The sequence below is a fragment of the Prionailurus bengalensis genome, chromosome A2 (assembly GCF_016509475.1).
Source record: "Prionailurus bengalensis isolate Pbe53 chromosome A2, Fcat_Pben_1.1_paternal_pri, whole genome shotgun sequence".
NCBI lineage: Eukaryota > Metazoa > Chordata > Mammalia > Carnivora > Felidae > Prionailurus > Prionailurus bengalensis.
This window is the reverse complement of record NC_057348.1, coordinates 133,810,509-133,831,502: the sequence shown is the minus strand read 5'-3', so window position 1 is coordinate 133,831,502 and position 20,994 is coordinate 133,810,509. Positions and strand designations below refer to the sequence as shown.

The 20,994-nt window shown below is 32.8% G+C and overlaps 1 protein-coding gene across 2 annotated transcripts in view; it reads left to right on the top strand.

Annotated features, from left to right (window-relative positions):
• TFEC (transcription factor EC) overlaps positions 1 to 20,231 on the top strand; it is a 139,475-nt gene extending 119,244 nt beyond the window's left edge. For both annotated transcript variants that reach the window (XM_043589310.1, XM_043589312.1), the window contains exons 4-8: positions 1,013 to 1,127; positions 3,293 to 3,349; positions 6,971 to 7,046; positions 13,367 to 13,514; positions 14,398 to 20,231. In XM_043589310.1, coding sequence (XP_043445245.1) covers positions 1,013 to 1,127; positions 3,293 to 3,349; positions 6,971 to 7,046; positions 13,367 to 13,514; positions 14,398 to 14,778 — 777 coding nt within the window. In that variant the 3' untranslated portion in view covers positions 14,779 to 20,231. The remainder of the gene's footprint in view (positions 1 to 1,012; positions 1,128 to 3,292; positions 3,350 to 6,970; positions 7,047 to 13,366; positions 13,515 to 14,397) is intronic.
• The last annotated feature ends 763 nt before the right edge of the window (positions 20,232 to 20,994 follow it).

Below are 20,994 nucleotides of genomic sequence, written 5' to 3'. Positions count from 1 at the left end.
TCCGTTTGAATTGGAGTTTTACAGAAAATAGGAATAAGGAGTTACGGTCTCTGTAATAATCTGGTTATAGCTTTATTTGATTACTTGTATTGCTTCTAGTCCTTAAGGAAAGGAAAAAGTGACTACTTATTCAGTTCTTAGTTTACTGCCCCGACATGAAATACTTAGAATGGAAATATTTTAAATATTCAAATCCTACATTTTAAATGTGGCTTTCCCTGGAATAATGAGCATTAACTTGAATTATGAATATTATTTAAATTAAATTTTCTTGGGAAGTCAAATCAATAAGCACATTTTAAATAATAAATTGGTACAATTTTCAATTGTGTTATAAAGCATCTTAGTTTTCTGAAAAATTGTTCTCAAGAAGCACATTAAGAATTGCAGTGTTTCTATAATTAGATGTACCCTATATCCACTAGAGGCAAAAGTAGTTTTAGACTACTTTGGGTTACCAGCTGGGATATTTATAATAATCTAGAACATTAAGTGTGCAATGAGAAAAAGTATGCCTTCCAGGAAGGAAAGAAAGTTTCTCACTTAATTACCAGTGTAAAACACCTCTTGACTGTGAGTTGCTGGTAGCACTGATGGTATTAAGAAGGCTTCCAAAATGTTCAACCATTATACCTAATTTACGGTATGCAAAGAACTTTCCAGCTTTGCTAATATGTATATTGATTTTGTCAAAATGATTTTTAAAATCTTATTCACTTATAACAAGGTAATGTGCAGGTCAAACTTCTATAACTTTGTAAATATTAATCAGAATTTCCTTTTGTGAATGAACTCATTTCTCTTTTTGCTTAAATACAGATAGCTTTTTTCAACATATCCATAAGCATCCCATAATGATTTTAAAAAGTCAATGTATACTCACTCTTGTTTAAAATGAAAATGCTATTTACAACAAATTATTATTAATTAAGTGGAAAATTTTAAATATGCATCTAAATATATCAGTGTCCACATATGGTTTGATTCATCTTTTCTTTCCTTTCCTCCAAAGTTATCTGGAAGCATTTTGGATGTGTATAGCGGTGATCAGGGAATTTCTCCAGTTAATATGGGCCTTACAAGTGCTTCCTGTCCAAGTAGTCTGCCAATGAAAAGAGAAATTACAGGTAATGTTGCTTTTATAGTTTTATCCCTTTTTAAGTCAACTACTTAAGTTATAAGTGACACATATTACCAAGCCGAATACGATTTTTAAAATATTATCAAAATAGTTAAAATGGGATAGTTAAATGTAGATAGTAAATTCACCTTTTTTTTCCAATGACAACCAAACAGCACGTTAATATAACTTATAATCCAATTGAATTGACTATTTTAGGAATTGGGGAAATATACACATATGCTCTGTGTATATATGTGTATATAACAACTTGACTAAGTTGTTCACTTAAAGTTGGTTCATTTTGATATTGAATACATGCAATTTATTAACATGCTTGCAAAACAATCGATTAGGGGAAAAAGTTTTTTCTGTATGTAGATTTGATATAAAACAATTAGATTGCCCCCCTTTTACCCTGTTTTATGAATTTCATGATAGACTCACATTTAATTTTCTCAAGTAGGTAAAAAAAAAAACCTCTCAGTTTTCAATAGTACATTTCAAATTTGCTACAACTCAAAAGAATTGTAGGGGAACTGTCAAGTTCCTCCAATATATGGATGAAGAAATCAAGGGTCAGAAGAGTTATTTTCACAGTCATACAGCTGATTTGAAGCAGATGTGCATCAAAATAAGAATTTCCTGACTTAACAATGTCCAGTGTTAGTTCCTCCATAAAAATAAAATAAAAAGTAAGTTGAAATTTCTGTAATAAGTTTTTAGTTTGCAGCCCAAACATTGATCTTTAATAAGTTTTTCAGAGTTAATATTAACAAATTTAGTAAGTGTAATATGTCTATTCTTGGGGTCTAGCCAATATCTCAAAAATTTCTATGCATACAAATTATTTAGATTAAAATGAATTAATATAGTTTTAAATAAATTAATTTAAATAATCATATTCTTATGTTACCTGTTTTAAAAACTAGGGTAATGCAAGAAACACTGCATTAATTATTTATGCTATATAACAAATTATCCCAAAATTTAACAGATTGAACTAATAAACATTTATTATTTCATATAATCTCTATGGGTCAGAATTCCAGAGGTGACTTAGAAGATTGGTTTTCGGAGCACCTTGGTGGCTCAGTCGTTTAAGCATCTGACTTCAGCTCAAGTCATGATCTTGTGGTTTGGGAGTTCCAGCCCTGCATCGGGCTCTGTGCTGACAGCTCAGAGCCTGGAGCCTGCTTCAGATTCTGTGTCTCTGTCTCTCTTTCTGCCCCTTCTCCTGCTTGCACTCTCTCAAAAATAAGCATTAAAACATTAAAAAAGAAAAAAAGAAAATTTGTTCTCCTTCAGTCTTTCATAAGGTTGCAGTCAAGATGTCATCCAGAGGTACAGACATGTGACACTAGGTGGACTAGAGGATGTGCTCCTAAGACAGTTCACTCATGTGTCTTGCCAGTTAGTCCAACTAATGATCCAAGACACACGAAAGCAGAGGCTGGACATACCTTTTATGACCTAGTCTTGGTCCACACTGGCCTTTTCCACAATATTCTGCTGGTGTCACAGGTCATCCCTGTTCAATGTGCAAAGGAACCACTAAAGGTGTGAATGTCATGATAATCATTGTAGGCCATGTTGGAGACTATCACAAATGCTTAAAACCATGTAGCACATAAAGTATCATTTCTTGGAAGTGTGGAGTTATTTGATAGGAATATCTGAGAAGTATAGCTAGTTCTAGCTCCAGGGATATAGAAATCATAATTATTTATGAAAAATGTAGCTTGTAAAAATTTAGGTTGGAATAATTTTGAATAATCTTAAAATTCTTAAAATAATAATGATTGAGCAGTTTAACATTTGCTATGCACTGTACCTCTTTTCATCATGACAATGATAATCAAATAGGTATTAAATTATACCAATTTTGCAGATGAGGAGTTGAGACAGAGAATTTAGGTAATAGATTTCATATCTATGAAATGGAAGGCCAGAATATAGATCTAGGTTTTACTACTTAAAGTTTAAAATGCTCACTATTACCTCTTACTTCAAGGGTACTTGCTCCAAATTTCTAAATATTTGCATAAAAATATTATTATGGCACTTGGAGTAGGTAATATAGTATTTTCACCTACTATTTCTGAATTATGTTGACTAGAGAGGTTGTAAAGTATAACTAAGTACTCTCTGAATTATCTTCTTTTTGATCAGAAACAGATACACGAGCTTTGGCAAAAGAGAGACAAAAAAAGGACAACCACAATCTCAGTGAGTATATTTTCCTTTTTTCTAAAATTAATAATAATAATAATAAAGGAGGAAATGCATAGAGATTAAAATATGTGGTCTTTTATTGTCACTCCATAAGTATTTTGAGATCACATAACCAAAATTAATAGTATATTCTCACTGGTTGAGCTATTTTAGGAAATTTAAATGATGTGAACTCTCAGAAAAGCTACATATTTTACGAAGTGAAACATCTCAAATGTCTCCTTGTTCACTCTGTCTGTCAAGCAGGCTGGGTGTGACAGAGACTAGTGCATTTAGTTACATTTGAACTCTAGTGTGACTCATTGACTGAAGGAGATAAAAGTGGCTTTAACAAAATGTACATCACTTAAAAATCAAGAAACAACTCCATGTTCTCATCTTTCTGTGTCAATCTGCTCCTCCCTTCCTAATGATAAGTTTTCTGAAAGGTATTGCTTATGTTGTACTGCTGAATTCTACCTCTGCAAAAAATGTCTCTGATGCCTTCCTGGGGCTCAGTTTGACTCTGATAAGGGGTCACTTGAGATGGAGAAATATAAGCAAGGGAAGTAGTTTAGCAGCAATGTTGAGCTTGATAGTGTTTGGTCATGTCTTAAGTACCTAACTGTGTCAAGTGAGCTTGACTAATTGAGTGTGAAGCCTTTCTGTTTTGGAAGCCAAATAAAAAAATGACAAGAGAATAAGAATAAAAATAAATAAAAACATTAAAGCTCTAAAACAAACTACGAATGTTCTTACATGTGGTTAGCTGAAATTGATTCTACATGTACCTGTGAACCCTGAATCATATTGCACTGCCTGCATCACAGAGCGATCGGAGTCTTCTGACTGAGATTGTGAGGGAAGAGCTGACAAGTGGTTCTAACTGTCCTCAGGGTCGTTGTGGAATGACCTGATTCTGATAGCCCTTAGTGGTAGAGCAGATAAGCTTTGGTCCATATTATGAGACAAGTAGAACATGAGTAGGGCTGGCTAGTTGTTGATAGAAGGGATTCATGCAGCAAGGAACTATGGGCTTCTCTCTCAGTTTTAAACCTGTTAACTCATTATTGCTCTCCTGTTCTTTGCTTCTCTTCTCTACATCTGTAGTTTAAATAACATAAAGTATGATAGGCATGTGGTATGTCCATTGTCAAGTGTTTTCTAATATGGATTCCCTTACCAGGATATGTTGCTTTTTGGAGATATCAATGTTAAAAAATTGTAATATCATATTTTGAATATGATGAATCTAGAACAATCCCTAAATTTGTGAGGATCATGTCAAGAGGACAAATGAAAACACACTTAGCAGAAATCTAAATTTTAAAAGTTGTAGGTCAAGCTCAATTAAAATATGCTCTGTTCTTTCTAAAGACTGGAAGTCCAGGTGTGAATTCTCAGATCATCAGAGCTCTGAGGGAAAATGTCAGGGTGAGGCAAAGCCAGCCTTCAGCCATCAGCCCATCTCACTTCTCTCCCCACTCCTTGTTCCATTCTGTGCCACCAGTGGCCTCAGACATTAACGTGGACACTCATTTTCTACATTTTAGCTCCACACCCACCTGTTTAAATAACTTCCCCTTGTCCACATCTTGAGCCTAGAGGTGAGCACACTGGTGTCATGGTCCTCACTCAGAAGGGTGGACTAAGAAGTGGCCTGCACAGGCTCTGGAAGTGGCCTCAGGGCATTGGGAGGATATTCCTGGAGCAAGTTACCCAATGTAGTTTGACTCTGTGGCTGACTTGCTCACTGGGAAAGGATGTGGTGAGTATGGGTCCAGGATAGGGGCCTCTCTCACCCTGACCTAAGGACAGGAATGAAGGAATATATCAAAAGTGTGAAGAGTGAAACCACACATGGCATAGAGTAACTTGGTAATTTCTTAAAACTTGACTGCTTTACAAATAACTACTACTGGGTATGAAAACATTGAGGAACCAAAGTTCTCATTATAATTAGCCATTAAAAATTTATCAAGCACAATCTAAGAAGAGTAGAGGAGGAACTTCTGATATTTTACATAAGGTGCATTTAAATAATAGATTTGGGAGAAATATTCTAAAACTAAACCAGTTCCCTATTTTGAGGTAAAACTGTGAACATCCTTCATAGCTATTCTTCATCTTATATTTAACAGTCTGTTTTATAATATAGAAGTGAGTATGTGTGAACATAGAATTATTAATAATTCTTACTGTGAAATATGTATGTATTTCTATCAGCTGTACCTTTGTTTATTTTCTTTTCTTGTTTTTTAATGTGGTATCATTGTTTTTTGAATCACATGCATAGGGAAAACAGGATCAGCAAAGAGGGAAAACAAACTCTCTCAAGAATCAATTATATTCTAATTTTAGAGTAATCCCAATATATTATTACTGAAGGTCAAATCCATTCATGGTGAATTGCTTTGTACAGACAATTGTTATTCTTTCATGACTTTCCTTGTTTCTGGTAGCAGATCTTAATTTTTAGCATGTATAAAGTATTTTCAAATATTTTTGATATATAATTTTCTTCTTCTTCATGACCTTCTTCTTCCTTCATTTCCTGGAAAACTTTTAAAATGTTACTTTTAGAAGAAAATATTATATAGAAGTATATGTTGTAGTTCTTGATTCTAGGAATATAGCGTAGACTATAAGACTGCATACACTATACTCTGTGAAACTGCTTTTGATAGGGGTCAATATAGGAAACACTCTACTTATTTGTATATCTGACATTTATTGAACATTTATTAGATGCATACAATTTCCAAAAGTAATGAATTCATGGAAATGCAAACAGAGAAAACAGTCTCTGAATAAGAATTTATACCAGTAGTTCTCAAAATGTAGGCCCTAAACAAATAGCATCAACATCACCTGGGAGTTTGTTAGAAATGGAAATCCTTGGGCCCCAACCCAGACCTACTAATAGGTTTGGGATATAAATCCATTTTAACAATCCTTCCACATATGTCTCATGCCTGCCAAAGTCTGAAAACCACTATTCTATATATTATTGAAAATTTTTAGGTTAGAAAAATATATTTACAGTCTTATCAACATTTGTTTAGCACCTCCTATATGCCAAGCCCTCTGAAGACAGAAAAATGAGGAGTAAATTGCCCCTGCCTTCAAGGAAGTTACAGTCTAGTTGGGCACACATGCCTACCATGTGCTAAACTTTGTGTCAGGCCTTCACGTATTGTATGAGAAGAGTAGGCATGATGTAGACCTCAAAAGATTATGATCCTAATGGGCTAATCTGTATGTGAAGTGATGATCCAATAGGATAAATATATATATATATATATATATATATATATATAATATATATATATATAAATGCAAATATATTTTTTCAATATGGATAAGTATTACAGCTTTTCAAAAAAGTGAAAAAAATTGTTTTTGAGAGAAAATGTTTTGAAAACATAGTCAACAATAGAATCACAATTCTAATATTGTTATCTTTATTTTTAGAATTAAATATATTTGAATTTTTATTTTATTTTTGAATACTCTTTTGACTATATGGAAATTATTTTGCTAAATGTTTTTTCAAGATTATTAAGAAAGTTTACAGCTGACCAAAAGTGAATTGTGCTTTAATGAGAATAATCAATGATATTTCTTTTTTAATAGTTGAAAGAAGAAGAAGGTATAACATTAATTACCGAATCAAGGAGCTTGGCACTCTTATTCCAAAGTCTAATGATCCGTGAGTTCAACAGTAATTTCTATAATAATGTTATGGTTTGAATAACTCCCCCCCCCCAAAATGGATAGGAGGGAGCAGGGGGACGGGAGAACCAATTACTAGGAAACTAAGCAGCTTATGGTAAAAGTAAGACTACTGCTGGTCTTCTTGTTAAGTATCTATTCGAGACTGATGGTTATTAGACGTCAAGGTTGTTACTAACATTTGTCCTTCTGAGACGTAGGAAATAGTGAAATTATTTCTTCTCAGTTCATAGCAGGTCTTTCTATATGACATCAATATTGGCAAATTTAGTGGCAGTATCAAATGTTGTTTACGACACTGGTATACTCAATTTATGGTTATAGCAATCCTTCCAGCGTAAAATTTATATGCCCATGGACATTGAATTGTTGGGTTTTCAGTGGTCTGAACGTTCTGGAGGCAGGCAAGTAAAAAAAAAAAAAGAATTGTAAAAACATACTGATTGATGCCAACCAATAATTGGTTATTGTAATTAAATTTTCAGCCATGTTTTGGTGTCATCCACACTCAAAGTTAATAAACAAGACATTTGAGGTTGCAGGAACTACCTAATTAATCAAAGCATCAAGTTAGAATGTTAAACGTTTCTCTAAAATATAGAAATATGTTGTATTACATTAATAATGACTTGAAAATGTTTCATTCAAACCGAGAACTGCTCTCTCCTGATACTGGAGATCATCAATTATTCAGAAACAATGATGTTCGATATGGTGATATTAGTGAAATTTGTAAATACTCTTTCCCTGAATCCAAATGTGCCAATTCATTTAGACAATTCAATAATTTGTAATAGAAATAAGTGTAATATTTATCCTTACGGGCATATTAGATAGAGAAGGCATCATGTGGAATGACAGAAAGGCTCTGGATGGAGAATCTGAAGAGCTTGGTCACAGTGTAGGCCCTACTGGTAACCCTTCAAATCTTTTAAAGTCCCTAAGCATGCAACTCTTTTTATTAGTAGAAGAGAATACCCATTTTCCTGATAGGTCTTATTTTTTTTTAACACGTAACATATAAATGCACATTTATTCATCAAAAATTTAATCCAAGGCCAAGCTTTTTTGTTTGAATATGTGTTGTAGCTTTTCTTTCTTACATCAACTGCACTAAAATGTATAGTCTATTTTAATTTCTTTAAAATAAAACAAACACGTACACAACCTAAGTACAGATGGACTTTTAAAAATGCTTATGCTTTTTGTGACAGCATATTTTTAAGCAAGCAAAGTTTACTGACATTTTAATTGAGTTTTTCTAAGGCTTTTAATATAATCTTTCTAAAACAATAACTATTTTAAAAAATGTCTTCTTTTATCATCATTCATATTTCATTAGCAATGTACCTATAATTTAATTATATTATCATCATAATAAATACAATAGGCATTAATTTAATAACTTATCAGTAAGTACACAGCACCACAATGATAACAGAAATACTTGGACGTATCAGAGGGTGGCCTATTGCCCTCTATTACCTACTTTGTCCTAACAACAGTCAGTGAGTGTCACAAAGGAAACGGAGAACATTAATTAATCTTGAAAGTGATTGGATAAAAGTCAATTAAGAAAGGTTCTAACTGGTGGAGCTAACCCACAGTGCCAGGGAATAGTTATATGCAGAAAGCACATGAGACTTTAAGACTGGATTTGGAACCCTAACTGACCATCTTTAGATGTCACCATGCCTGTAAGGCACCAATTGTATGATTGGGTTTTTATAAACATAAAACCAAATAATATATATGAGAATATCATACACATTATAAATCTTGTGTGAGGGATTATTATTCTATATATTTATAGAAAATTTGGTTATAAAAAGGCTTCTTTCTACTTCTAATTCACTGTCTAGAACCGAAAAGGCAAGCTTTTCCTGTAAAGGGCCAGATATTTCTAGCCTAGAAATAAATATTTCTAGCTTTGTTGGCCATATAGTCTGTGGCAACTTTCTAACTCTGTTATTGTAGCATGAAAGCATACATAGACAATATGTATATGAATGAGCATGGCTGTTCCCACTGAAACTTTGTTGACAAAAATAGACTGTAGGTTGTAGTTTGTCTACCCATGATCTAGAATATAGAAGATCAATTTACCATAGAACCATATCTGAAAGAGATTATCATTGGGAAAAGTTTATTGTAAGCATTCTTAAGTGTTTTTCTCTTCTTTATGGATCTCAGAAAGAGGTATGATTATTTGTTTTAATTGTATTATGTTATATGTATGGAAATATTTATTTTGGGTCTAATTGAAAACACATTAATTGATCAGATGGTAATGATATCTATATGTGGCTCTGCACACATAGCATAGACAGAAGAGATGCTTAACTGTTAGCTCTGTTATTCCAGACATCCGATACCATTTCTGTTTCAATGCATCTTATCCCTTGGCTTTTGGTGGCCTCGCCTAATACCCTAGTTCTTCTTTTTAGGGTCCGCCAACATGAGTCCCATGGTTGAATCCAGAACATAGCCTCTTTAAAACTTGGATCTATGGGCCTAAGGAGTAGTCATTTGTTCTATGAAACTATTTTGGATTCATTTGTTGAATTTTCAGACACTACTATGGATAATCTAACAAGTTATAGAAAATTAATTAGTGGAGATAGAGTGTGGGGATAAAATAGAGGAGGCAAGTTTCATTTTGAAGAAATGTTATTACTATGTTGTGACAATTCTGAAATTAACAAGAAGTGGATCAAAAAAAAATAAAACAAGATTTCAGTTTGAGTTTAATACGTTTCATACTAATTGGTTGTACCATTTCAAACCATTTGTTTGTAACCATTACAATTCATAAGAATTTTTAGGGGTGTTTGGGTAGCTCAGTTGGTTGAGCATCTGACTCTTAATTTCAGCTCAGGTCTCAATCTCACGATTCTTGAACCCAGAGTCAGACTCATGCTGACAGCATGGAGCCTGCTTGGGATTCTTTCTCTCCCTCTTTGTCTGCCCCTCCCCAGCCCATGGTCTTTCTCTCCCTCAAAAAAAAAAAACTTAAAAAATGAAATTCATAAGAATTTTTAAAAACAAGAAATATATCAGATTACACAATTATCTAATATGGGATTTTTCAGATGTGTGCTATAACCTATTAATGGATCACAAAATCAATCACATGAGAAAGATTCAGCATTTTTAAGAAAAGACGGAAGAATAGTATTGGTAATATTAGAGTATTACATATTACACCTAAAGGGAATAGTAATATGTGGTGAAACATTTTTTTGCAGATTTATGCACTGAGAATACACTGGTTCATGGTAGAAAACATAGTTCTTATGGGAGACACATTTGAGAAAGTGTGAAATCCACAGATTTTCAAAAAGAGCATTGAATCAAGTGAGGAAAACTGGGTCTCATCTTCTAAACACCACGTGCTCTTGGGCAAATAGCAGAAACCATGAAGTGGTTGACCTCTGAGGACCTTTCCAGCTCATGATTAGAATAAACTTAGTGGTTGGCTTAGGGAATCGGAGCCAACACCTAGAGACATTTTGAATTCTATGAAGTTGCCATTTTTATGTATAAAAAACATTTGGAAATTTGTATTTCATTGCTAGGTCAGAAGGGTAAGGTCAGAAGGGAAAATAATATAGTGAACAGCTATAGTTGAAAAAGTTATATGCTGAAAAAAATTAAATGAGAAAACAAACAACCAAGGAACGACAATCTCTTGATCATTGATTGGAAAAGAAACGAAAACCAAATGAAATTAACAAACATGAAAAGTAAGAGCTTCCACAGATGTGTGGTAGTGGTCCACCTCATATATGCCTTATATAATCATATTATAAAAACTCATATTAGTGGAGATAAAATATACTGTCAGAGCATGAATTATTCTATTGGTGCTAGCAAACTACTCTTGTTTTTCTGCTTTGTTATTTATAAACTGGATGACAGTTTTTTAACTAAATTGATCTGGTTTTTTTCCTCTGTTGTCAGAACTTGCTCCTGCTTTTGTATAAGAATGGTGGTTGAAGCAGTAAATGAGACTTAGGAAGACTTTCTAAATTAGAAGTGTAAAACGTTGATTGAAGGAAAAAAATATCAAACTTGTTATGGTGTCTTCTTTCTTTCTTCTTTATTTTTTAGTGCTTTTAGGTGGATATGCTCTCCTAAGATGACAACAGACTGTATTCTCCATAGTTTACCCTGGCCACATTCATAATCTAATGTGTGCATTAGAATGCATAGCTTTTAACTCCTAAAAGTTTTAAATTCTTCAAGGAGAATCATTTTGTAGAAAATGAAAAGCCAGTATCTACATTTATTCCTTGGGCATGCCTTTATGTGTATTAACGTTGCTGTCATAATCAATGTTTTTAATGCCTAGCTGCTTGAAATTATCTTGAGAGAAAAAAATCTCCTTAATAAATCTGGAAAACAAACATATTTTTTAATGTTTATTTATTTTTGAGAGAGACAGAGAGACAGAGCACCAGTGCGGGAGGGCAGAGAGAGAGGGAGACATAGAATCCTAAGCAGGCTCCAGGCTCCGAGCTGCCAGCACAGAGCCCAATGCAGGGCTTGAACCCACGAACCACAACATCATGATTTGAGCCAAAGTCAGATGCTCAACCAACTGAGCCACCCAGGCACCCCAAAAACATTTTTAAAAGAAACCTCATACATTAAAATGGTTTTAAAATAGAGTGAACTTGAAAAAAAATAACGCAAATGGTATCAGGTAGAAATTGTTGGAAGACCCATTGTGTGACTTCTACAAACATTTTGAAGGTTTATTTTAGACCTAAATAAACATCACCTTAAACTTCAAAGTTGACCAGAGGTATCCTTTTCCTGTTATTTCTTCTGTTCTTCAAGTTTTTCCTCCAATGAGAAGAAATGAAACAAAATTAGTACCATAAGCCTTCTGCTGATGCTTAGAGTTTAAATTCAGGAATCCAATACCTTTTTGAGTTACAGGTACTTTTTTAGTTTAATGACAGAAGTAGCCTCTTTCTGCATAACCTTCCCATCACCTGTGAGTGGATGAGACCAGCAGCTCTTAGACAACTGGCAAAGCATTTGCACGCTTTAGACAGACTCTGGTAATGGGTTGGTGCCTTCTAACAGAAGATAGCTTAACCAAGCAGGCCCTAGTAAGCATTTTCACCTGCCGGTAGAAAAATGCATCTTCTTTTAATTTGTTATGGCTAATGGAATTATCATCTAACCTGAACATGCAAGGAGGCATGTACAAGTCAGATTTTTCATAAACTATATCTTCCCACTTCTGATCACTTAATGAATACATATTAATTTCAATATGTCTCATATAGATCATAGAAACCAAAAGTACATGCAGTATAATATCATCTTAAAATTTTCCTACATGCTCACTGTATGTTGAATTAAAAATAATCTCATGACTCTAAACTAAAACTGCATCAAGGTTTACAACAGCTCTGGTGAACTTTTAGCGATTAGCTTGGCCTCATTCTCCACATGTATTCTTAATTCTCATATAGGATCAAATTCTTCGATGTATTTTTTTCAGATGTTAAAATCGGTAGCCTATTTTGTGATTCCAGATTTATCATTTCTCCTGTCTTAAAAATAAGTTTTAATAAAATATTTTTTCTATGCTATAACCTGAAAGGTTATCTGGTTATATTTAATTATATTTACTTATCTTACACTTATTTAAAAATAGTCATCCGGTTTTGTAAAAAAGTATTGATGGCTTTTGTGCAGAAAAATTTGCCCAACGATTCTAGAAAGTTTTGCTCTATTGCTTAAAGTGATGTTGCCAAACTCTGATTTGTTTCACAATCACTCAGGATCACTATTCAGAAGAAACCTTTTTTTTTTTCTTAGAAGCATAAAAGCAACCTTATTAGAAAGTAGGTTAAAAGATTGGTACATTTGAAATGATCTTAAAAAATTTAGGCTTAAGTCCTCAGTAATGTACATTTCCTAGTTCATTAATGCAGAAATACCGCACATAGATTTTAATCTCAGAGTTAATAATAAAAGCAATTTTCACTAAAAATATAAAAACTGTAATGGTAGAATCATGATATTGCATTTAGCTCTCCCACAAAAAGTCACTTTATTACTTTCTTTTGACACTTATTTTCATTCTGGGATTAATTTTACTATATAAGGGCTTCTTAACTATTCTATTAAAATTTCTATTCAGAAGCAATAATATCTAAGAGTGAATAATAGTCATGTAAATCATTATTTCATATTAATGTAAAAGATTTTGTAAGTTCTTATGAATTCTGCTGACATGCACAATTGTGAAAAGGTTATCTCTCCGTTCTGTAGTGATACGCGCTGGAACAAAGGAACCATTCTGAAAGCATCAGTGGAGTACATCAAGTGGCTACAAAAAGAACAACAGAGAGCTCGAGAATTAGAACACAGACAGAAGAAATTAGAGCAGGCTAACAGGCGGCTTCTACTCCGAATTCAGGTTTTTATAAAAATGTTGCCATGAACCACATAGCTTATATATGACTTATCCATCATCGGTTTTATTCATTGCCTCATTTATTTTTTTCTTATTAACAATTATTTTTCCTTCTGCAGGATTATTTTATTGCCTTTTAGAAGCTCATGAATTGGGTTGTTTCAATTAGATTTTGATTAGAAGTCCAGGATCAAGGTGGCTTTGGAAATAAGTGAATGACAACAGCTAATTGCAAAATGCAGAAAATAGAACAAATTTTATAAACACACAGTACTATCCCAGCTGAAAAATAATAAGTAAAACATTTGTATCTCTAGATAAAATTGGACACTAAGGACTAAATTCTTCTCTGTCCCTTTTATTTCTTTAGTAACATTGCTATGGATTTTATTGCCCCAAGGCATATTGTGCCAGTATATATTAAGTCACTCCTCATCTGTTCATGTGACACAAAATATCAAAATATGGGTTTTCATAACTCCCAATATTTTTTATGTGAGCATGCTTATTGCCAGGTAAAGCACTACTCTGTTTCCATGAAATGGTCTTATAGGGAGAAATTAATCAGGAAGAATAAGTGAAATATTTTCCACTATCTCCAAATGGCTGTATTGTAATCTGAGCCACTATGAACCATTATATGTTATGTATTACTTAGACAGCAATGGGAGGAGAATTTTTTTTAATCTGTATAGTTTTCTCAGGGTTATTTTTCAGGTACTAGAAATATACTAGATTCCATTACTTTGCAAAGAATATTATAGTATGTATTACTCTTCATTTTGAATGCTTGTTAGTATTTTGTTTCTATTTCTGCTTTTCTGGTTTTCTAGAGTCAAGTCAACCTTCAAAGTCATTATTTAATTATTCTCGTTTGAAATTGCAGGAACTAGAAATACAGGCTCGTGCTCATGGTCTGCCAGCCCTGGCTTCACTTGGCACAGTTGATTTAGGTGCTCATGTCACCAAACAACAGACCCATCTTGAGCAGAATTCAGTAGACTATTGCCAACAACTGACTCTGTCTCAGGGGACCAGCCCTGAGCTCTGTGATCAAGCTATGGCCTTCTCTGATCCTTTGTCACACTTCACAGATTTATCATTTAGTGCCTCTTTGAAAGAGGAACAAAGATTGAATGACATGCTACTGGATGACACAGTATCTCCATTTGGAACAGATCCTCTGCTGTCTGCCACTTCCCCTGCAGTTTCCAAAGAAAGCAGTAGGAGAAGTAGTCTTAGCTCAGATGATGGCGATGAGTTATAAAAAACAGACAGGCTCGATTCATCAACTGGGAAGCAATTCTATGCAGGTGCTATGCAATTACGTTCTGTTTCATATATTGCTTTGGCTTAATTTTTCCAAAAGGAATATACCGTTAAAGAGAAACTGATTATAAACGACAGAAGAATTCACAGGAAGAAGAAACATGGTGTTGAAGATTATTGAGAACAAAAAAGGAATTTTTCCTCTTTGACTAAGATGTCCAAATCTGCTTAAATTTTGTTTTCCTGGAAAGAGGTACAACATAAGAAATAGCTCTCTACTGATGTTTTAAAAGTAGCAATGGAGTGATGTACCATTGGAACTAACACACTGCAGGGAGTAAACCTACTGAAATATACAAACCTTTTCTTATTCACTTCTAACTCCTTCCTAGTCCAGTCTTACCTTAGTTTTCAAGTATCAAGCTCAACAGACTTGGTAGTTCATTGCCTTTCTCCACTAATGGGATGTGTTGGTTAAAGTTCAAATTTGATAGAGGAAATAGTTAAAAGACACTGTTATCTGTCACTTCTAATTGAAAAGTGAATCTATAATGAACATTAGAATTTTCCGCAATAAAATACCAAAAATATATAAAAACTTTGCTTTCTAAAATTAGGCCCTAATTCCTTTAGTCAGTTCAATTATAGTAATTCTAAGAATATCTTTGCATATTTATGGAGACATTCTATGTTCAAAGAAGGAACACACTGAATACTTTCCTTAAGAATCTGCACTGAAAATTTACCACTTCACACAAACATACACTCACACACAGGCACACAATGTAGGTAGTATATTTCCTTTTTGTTTTCCTTCACTTTTGTGATTTTCTAATCAGCATCAGAAACCACAGTCCAAATCCTCTCTTTTTCAACAAAAAGAGATGTTGGATAATCAATTTCAGTAAGTAAAATACACACACACACACACACATACATACACCTACTAGGAGAATTCCTCAGCTATCTAAAACTTATCGCTGTCTCTAAAAATGCATGTAAATTAATTAGGTGATACTGTTTTGCTCCAAATTGACAACATGGAAAATTAGTTTTCCAACTGACAAAATCATTTGTAAAACAGACTCTTCGTTATTACGTTGAGCTCTGACTGGAGGACAAATCTCCATTCCCATAAGTACTTAGAGCACCCTCTGACTTTGCCAGCTATGTTAGTATTTGTTAAAAATTGTGTGACTATAATGCTTTATTCAAAATTTTCTCTTTTGAGCTTGGGATTGGGGTTGACCTACCAAGGCTGTTGCTCAGTGCTGGACTTCTATGATTGCTCATCTGATCAATGAGTATTTTATGGAGAGATACTCAAACTGCAATGCATCCTGTGAAAATGTAGAACACATGAGCAAGATATGGTCTTACTCCTCAGAGAGTAACAAGACTGCATGAGAAACAACAGCAGAAGATAGAAGACACACGAATTAAACTCTACATGGTACAGTATAAGCTGTAAATATAGAAAGTCAGAGAAAATGAAAACGAATAAAGTTTGGAGAATCACAAACCTCTATGGGAAGGTAGAATGTAACTTATTTTAAAACCATAAATTTGGATAAGGGGAAGGCATATTACAGAATAATATCAACCAAATGGTAAAAGTGAGAATAAGTTGAGGATGTGTCTTCATGGGACATTCGTTAGAAAGTTCCGGCCACCCTAGAAGATGCCAGCTTGAAAGTCCTGGAAAATAATATTGGCAACATGTTGTACAAGACCTTGAATACCAGAATGAAATGATATGGTATAAATTGATTTTTTTTTACTGGAAGAGATAAGTCTAAAAATTAAAATGCTACTGTACATTACTAAAGTAATTTGGAGATAATCTTTCTTGACTATTAACTTTGGGATAAATTTTTGAAAGGGTGCTTTAGGTATTACATATAGGGAACTATGTCATCATGAAATTTGAGACATAATGCTAATGAAAGTGGGAACATATTAAGTTCTTATGGTCTAATAATTATCTCAGGCTTAGCTTACAACATTAGTCTAGAGTTTGGAGAATTAAAATGATTTTTATTGTTTGACATGGAAAAATAATTCTAAAGTTATGGGAATAGTCATTAGAGCCAGATAGATAAATTCATCTGAAATATGCCATGTGAAAAGAGCAATAAGATACACTTCCTCAAGAATTTTCAAGATAACATAATATACTTCTCACTTTATGGTAAAATCCCCCTTTATTATCTGGGTCAATAGTTTACTATTACAATATAAATCATAGAAAAGGAATATATTTTTGAGTCCATGTAAAACACATTCCAGATAGAGGCTGATCTCTATTTTCATTTTATCCAGTATTCTCATTTCTTCATATTCTGAGAAGACTTGCATTCATGATGTCATTACTCCGTCATTATTTTCCATTTTGTTAAAATACTACTGCGCAACCCTGAAACACATTCCTCATAATCTTAGCTAATGGAAGAGCTTGCCACAGGTGGTAGAGCCTGGAAAAACGAGATCTGGAAAGGGTACGACTAATATTTGCTGCTACTTTCAGATTGTAATAGCTACCAGGGGACTGTAGAATTGGTAATGGATTTTTAAAAACTGAGTAAAGAGTGGTGCTCTGTCACACTTAACTGAAATAGATTAAAAAATTAATTTTAGTCAGTAGTTCTTAACTTTTTAATGTGTTGAGAATCTAATGAAAGTTATCGACTCCCCAGAAAAATACAGAGTTGTATATACAGCCGAAAATTTGCATGTGCCTGAAGGTTTTACGAACCTCCTGAATGTCTCATTGAATGCCAGGTAAAGAATTCCTCTATCAGTTCTGTTACTTTAATGGATAGAATTGTAGCTATGTATCTTTCAAGAGCTAAGTGAGTAGTTAATGTTATATACAGTGATGGAGGAGGGAGCCCTAGTTATCTGTATATCACTCTCTCAACCCCCAAAGTGATGAGGTTGCCTAGGAAAGTGAAAGTGTACCAAACACTAGACTATTCACAAAGGAAGTAGACCCCTTCTTATAAAGACCCCTACTTATAAAGTAGACCCCTTCCCCTGTTGTTTATATACCTCCTATTATATACTCATGTTATATGTTCATAGGCCAGTTTCTCTATGATTATTGGATATTTTTAACATCTGATGTTAACATTTTAAAATGAGCATATAAATATCAAAAATATGTAAATCAAAAGCAAATTATTTGAGTACCTAAGAATCAAGAGAGATCCTGGGGAAACTGATGGATGTCTAGAATATTTTTGTAGAAATGAGACTTACTACAGTAAAACAAGTATATTGTTTATCAAACAATTTTGTTACAAAAAGCATCGGCTATCGCTGGACTCTAATATGCAATTAACCAAGCTTTGTTCATTCAAAGAATCAATGCATAATTGTAATTATAATAAAGTTTGTTTAAAATAAGATAAAAGTTTTATTTTAATTACTTTCTGTTATCTTTTCAAGATAATGTCTCATTCAATCTTTTGTCTCTACTTATAAAATATTGGCTATCGTCTTTTCATGGATTCACATTAAGCAGCCTTTCTAATTCCAAATTATCTTGAAATAACAAGTGCCTCCTATGAGTACCTCTTCATATTGTTTTCTTTATTAGTGTCCTTTCCCATAACTGCAGAATTTATATATACAGACTAACTTTTCTCAGTTTACGGACATATCAGTGACTATAGCCTTCTTTCTGTGGGTACAAAAGCTCTAAATAATAAATACCCAGATGAGCTAGGGACATTGAGAAATAGCCTTCCTCGTTTTTTTTAACTCATTTTTTTCCACTCACATGACTGTAAATAAAATATTTAATAGCTCTTACTTTAAAAAAATTAGGCATGAGTTTCTTGATTTGGCATGCTCATTTACCTTTATGTCAGGGGAGAAGTTAGATTTCTCAACGTTAAGAAGAATGTATTTTTTCTTTGTTTTGCTAGATTGAGTCATATTTGAATTTTATTATACTTCAAAGTGTCATGAAAATACTTTTTTGCGGTTCTGAAATTGTGGAATTTTGATGCTTAAATTAATAAATGTCATAACTATAAGTGTTTTAATGTTTTTACAATATCCCTAGGCTGATATTTAGTGATCTTATAATATCTAAGATGTAGATGAAAACTGGAATCAATTAATCATTTGCTGTGTTATCAGCACTAGATCAACCATCTGGGTTTCTTGAAAACACCTGAAGGATTGAATTTTGCTTCAGTATTGATAATGACACGGCCCATATACGCTAGATGGAATGACATCATTTGCCCTTCCAGTGGCCCGCATGTTGATAAGTATAAGATGTCAACTTGAGTTAGTGTAAGTTACATATACAGAGATTTCATTAAATGTGCTTAACAAATACTAAACACATTTAGAGTGCTGCTGATCTAATGTGTCATATGACCTTCCTATAATCATTAGTCTTTGCATATACCAATATTTTTCATTTGTATAATATTTAATTTGTAAACAAGGAAATGATTAAAAAACTGATAAAAATAGTTATCTTAAAATTTTTGTGTTACCTTTTTTTCTGTGAAGTTCATAGAGAATTTGAGTGTGTAAGAGATTATCAGAAAATACTTATTTTGATTTTAAAAAAACAACCTCCCACTGGATTCAACTAATTGAATCATGAAATGCTACTATTCATTGTTGTATACATAAAAGGGAATGTTTTGTCTTCTTCTTGTGAAAGGATTTGTGTATGTATTTCTACATATCCAAATTGTTTCTCTTAACCCTCAGTAAAATGTGTTTTTCCTACGTTTATTTAATAGGCTTCAAGAATAAAGCTAAAGACTTTTGTGTTTGCAATGCTACCTCCCCCATTCCTGCACTACCATTTTTTTTCAAAAATTCTGTATTGTCAACTTTATTTTTTCCAAAGAAATAAATTTTATCTCTGTGTTATTTAAAACTGGTGGTTATATGTAACAAACGAATGAGAAAATATGCAAAAGAAATGGTAGATTATTATTTTGCTGAAAGAATTATATATGATCAGAAAGTTACATGTTATGTTAATCTTTAATATACTAAAGTTTAAAAACTAACTAAATTCAAGGATCTTATCTAACAGCACTGCAGTTGCTTATGGCATACAAGGCTAAAACTAATTTAGCTATTTAATCTTAATAATAACAATGTAGTTAAAAATCTTTGACTTTAATAGTGTTCTATATATATGAATAGCTAAAGTAACGTTCCTATAACTGTAATCTAACATTGCTTAGATCAAGAAAACATTGCTAGTGTAATGAGACTATAGAATTTGTAATTATTGCTATTTTTCATTTTTAATAACAAAGTATGTGTCTTATTTTATAGGAAAATGAAGAAAATTGGTGTATACTCTAATACATACATAAATCTTTGTGCACACGCTTTAAAAAATGTACCACTATTTTCTTCGTATATATTAAATGAATGCGTACACTTATTAAATGCTTTAATGTACTTTTTACTCTGCCTTTGTCTATAGACTGCACTGGAAAATGCAGAATGTGGGTTAATCATCTGAAAGGATACTTAACAGCCCCGAGACTTCACAACTGACAACTGCTCACTACACAGTCCATGCTGAAAACAGTGATCCAATATTTCCCTATTAATGAAAATAATTGTTACATTCTTTATTTTAGTCTCCTGCCATCTGCCTTTCCATGCTGTTATGGTTTTGATTTATGGGAAATATTTATCAAACTCTTGCAAATTTGCTAACAGGCATAATTGTAAGTGAAATCACTAAGAAACTCTGCAAAATATTTTAATATACTAGATGGTCCCCAGACAATCTAAGATAAATAGAATACTGTATTTTAATATGTAAAACATTTTAAAGCTGCTAATTGGTATTGACTAGACCTATCCCTTGATAATGAAATTAATAAGGATTTCAGTTAAATGTTAAGACACTGTGATATTTAATACCATGTTTATGAATTTTCTTCTACATACCTGCTTTAAAAATAATAAAACAGGATACCTCTGAGTTGACTATAGAAAATAATATTTTATATTCAAATACAGGTGCATTCCTTTTTTTAATTTTATTTTTTAAAATTTACATCCAAATTAGTTAGCATATAGTGAAACAATGATTTCAGGAGAAGTTATATCATATAAATATTTTTAAAGCATTAATCAATGCCAAAAAATATTGATCAATATAATAATTTATGTGTAGGAAGAAATAACCAATCTAATATAGATTTAAAAA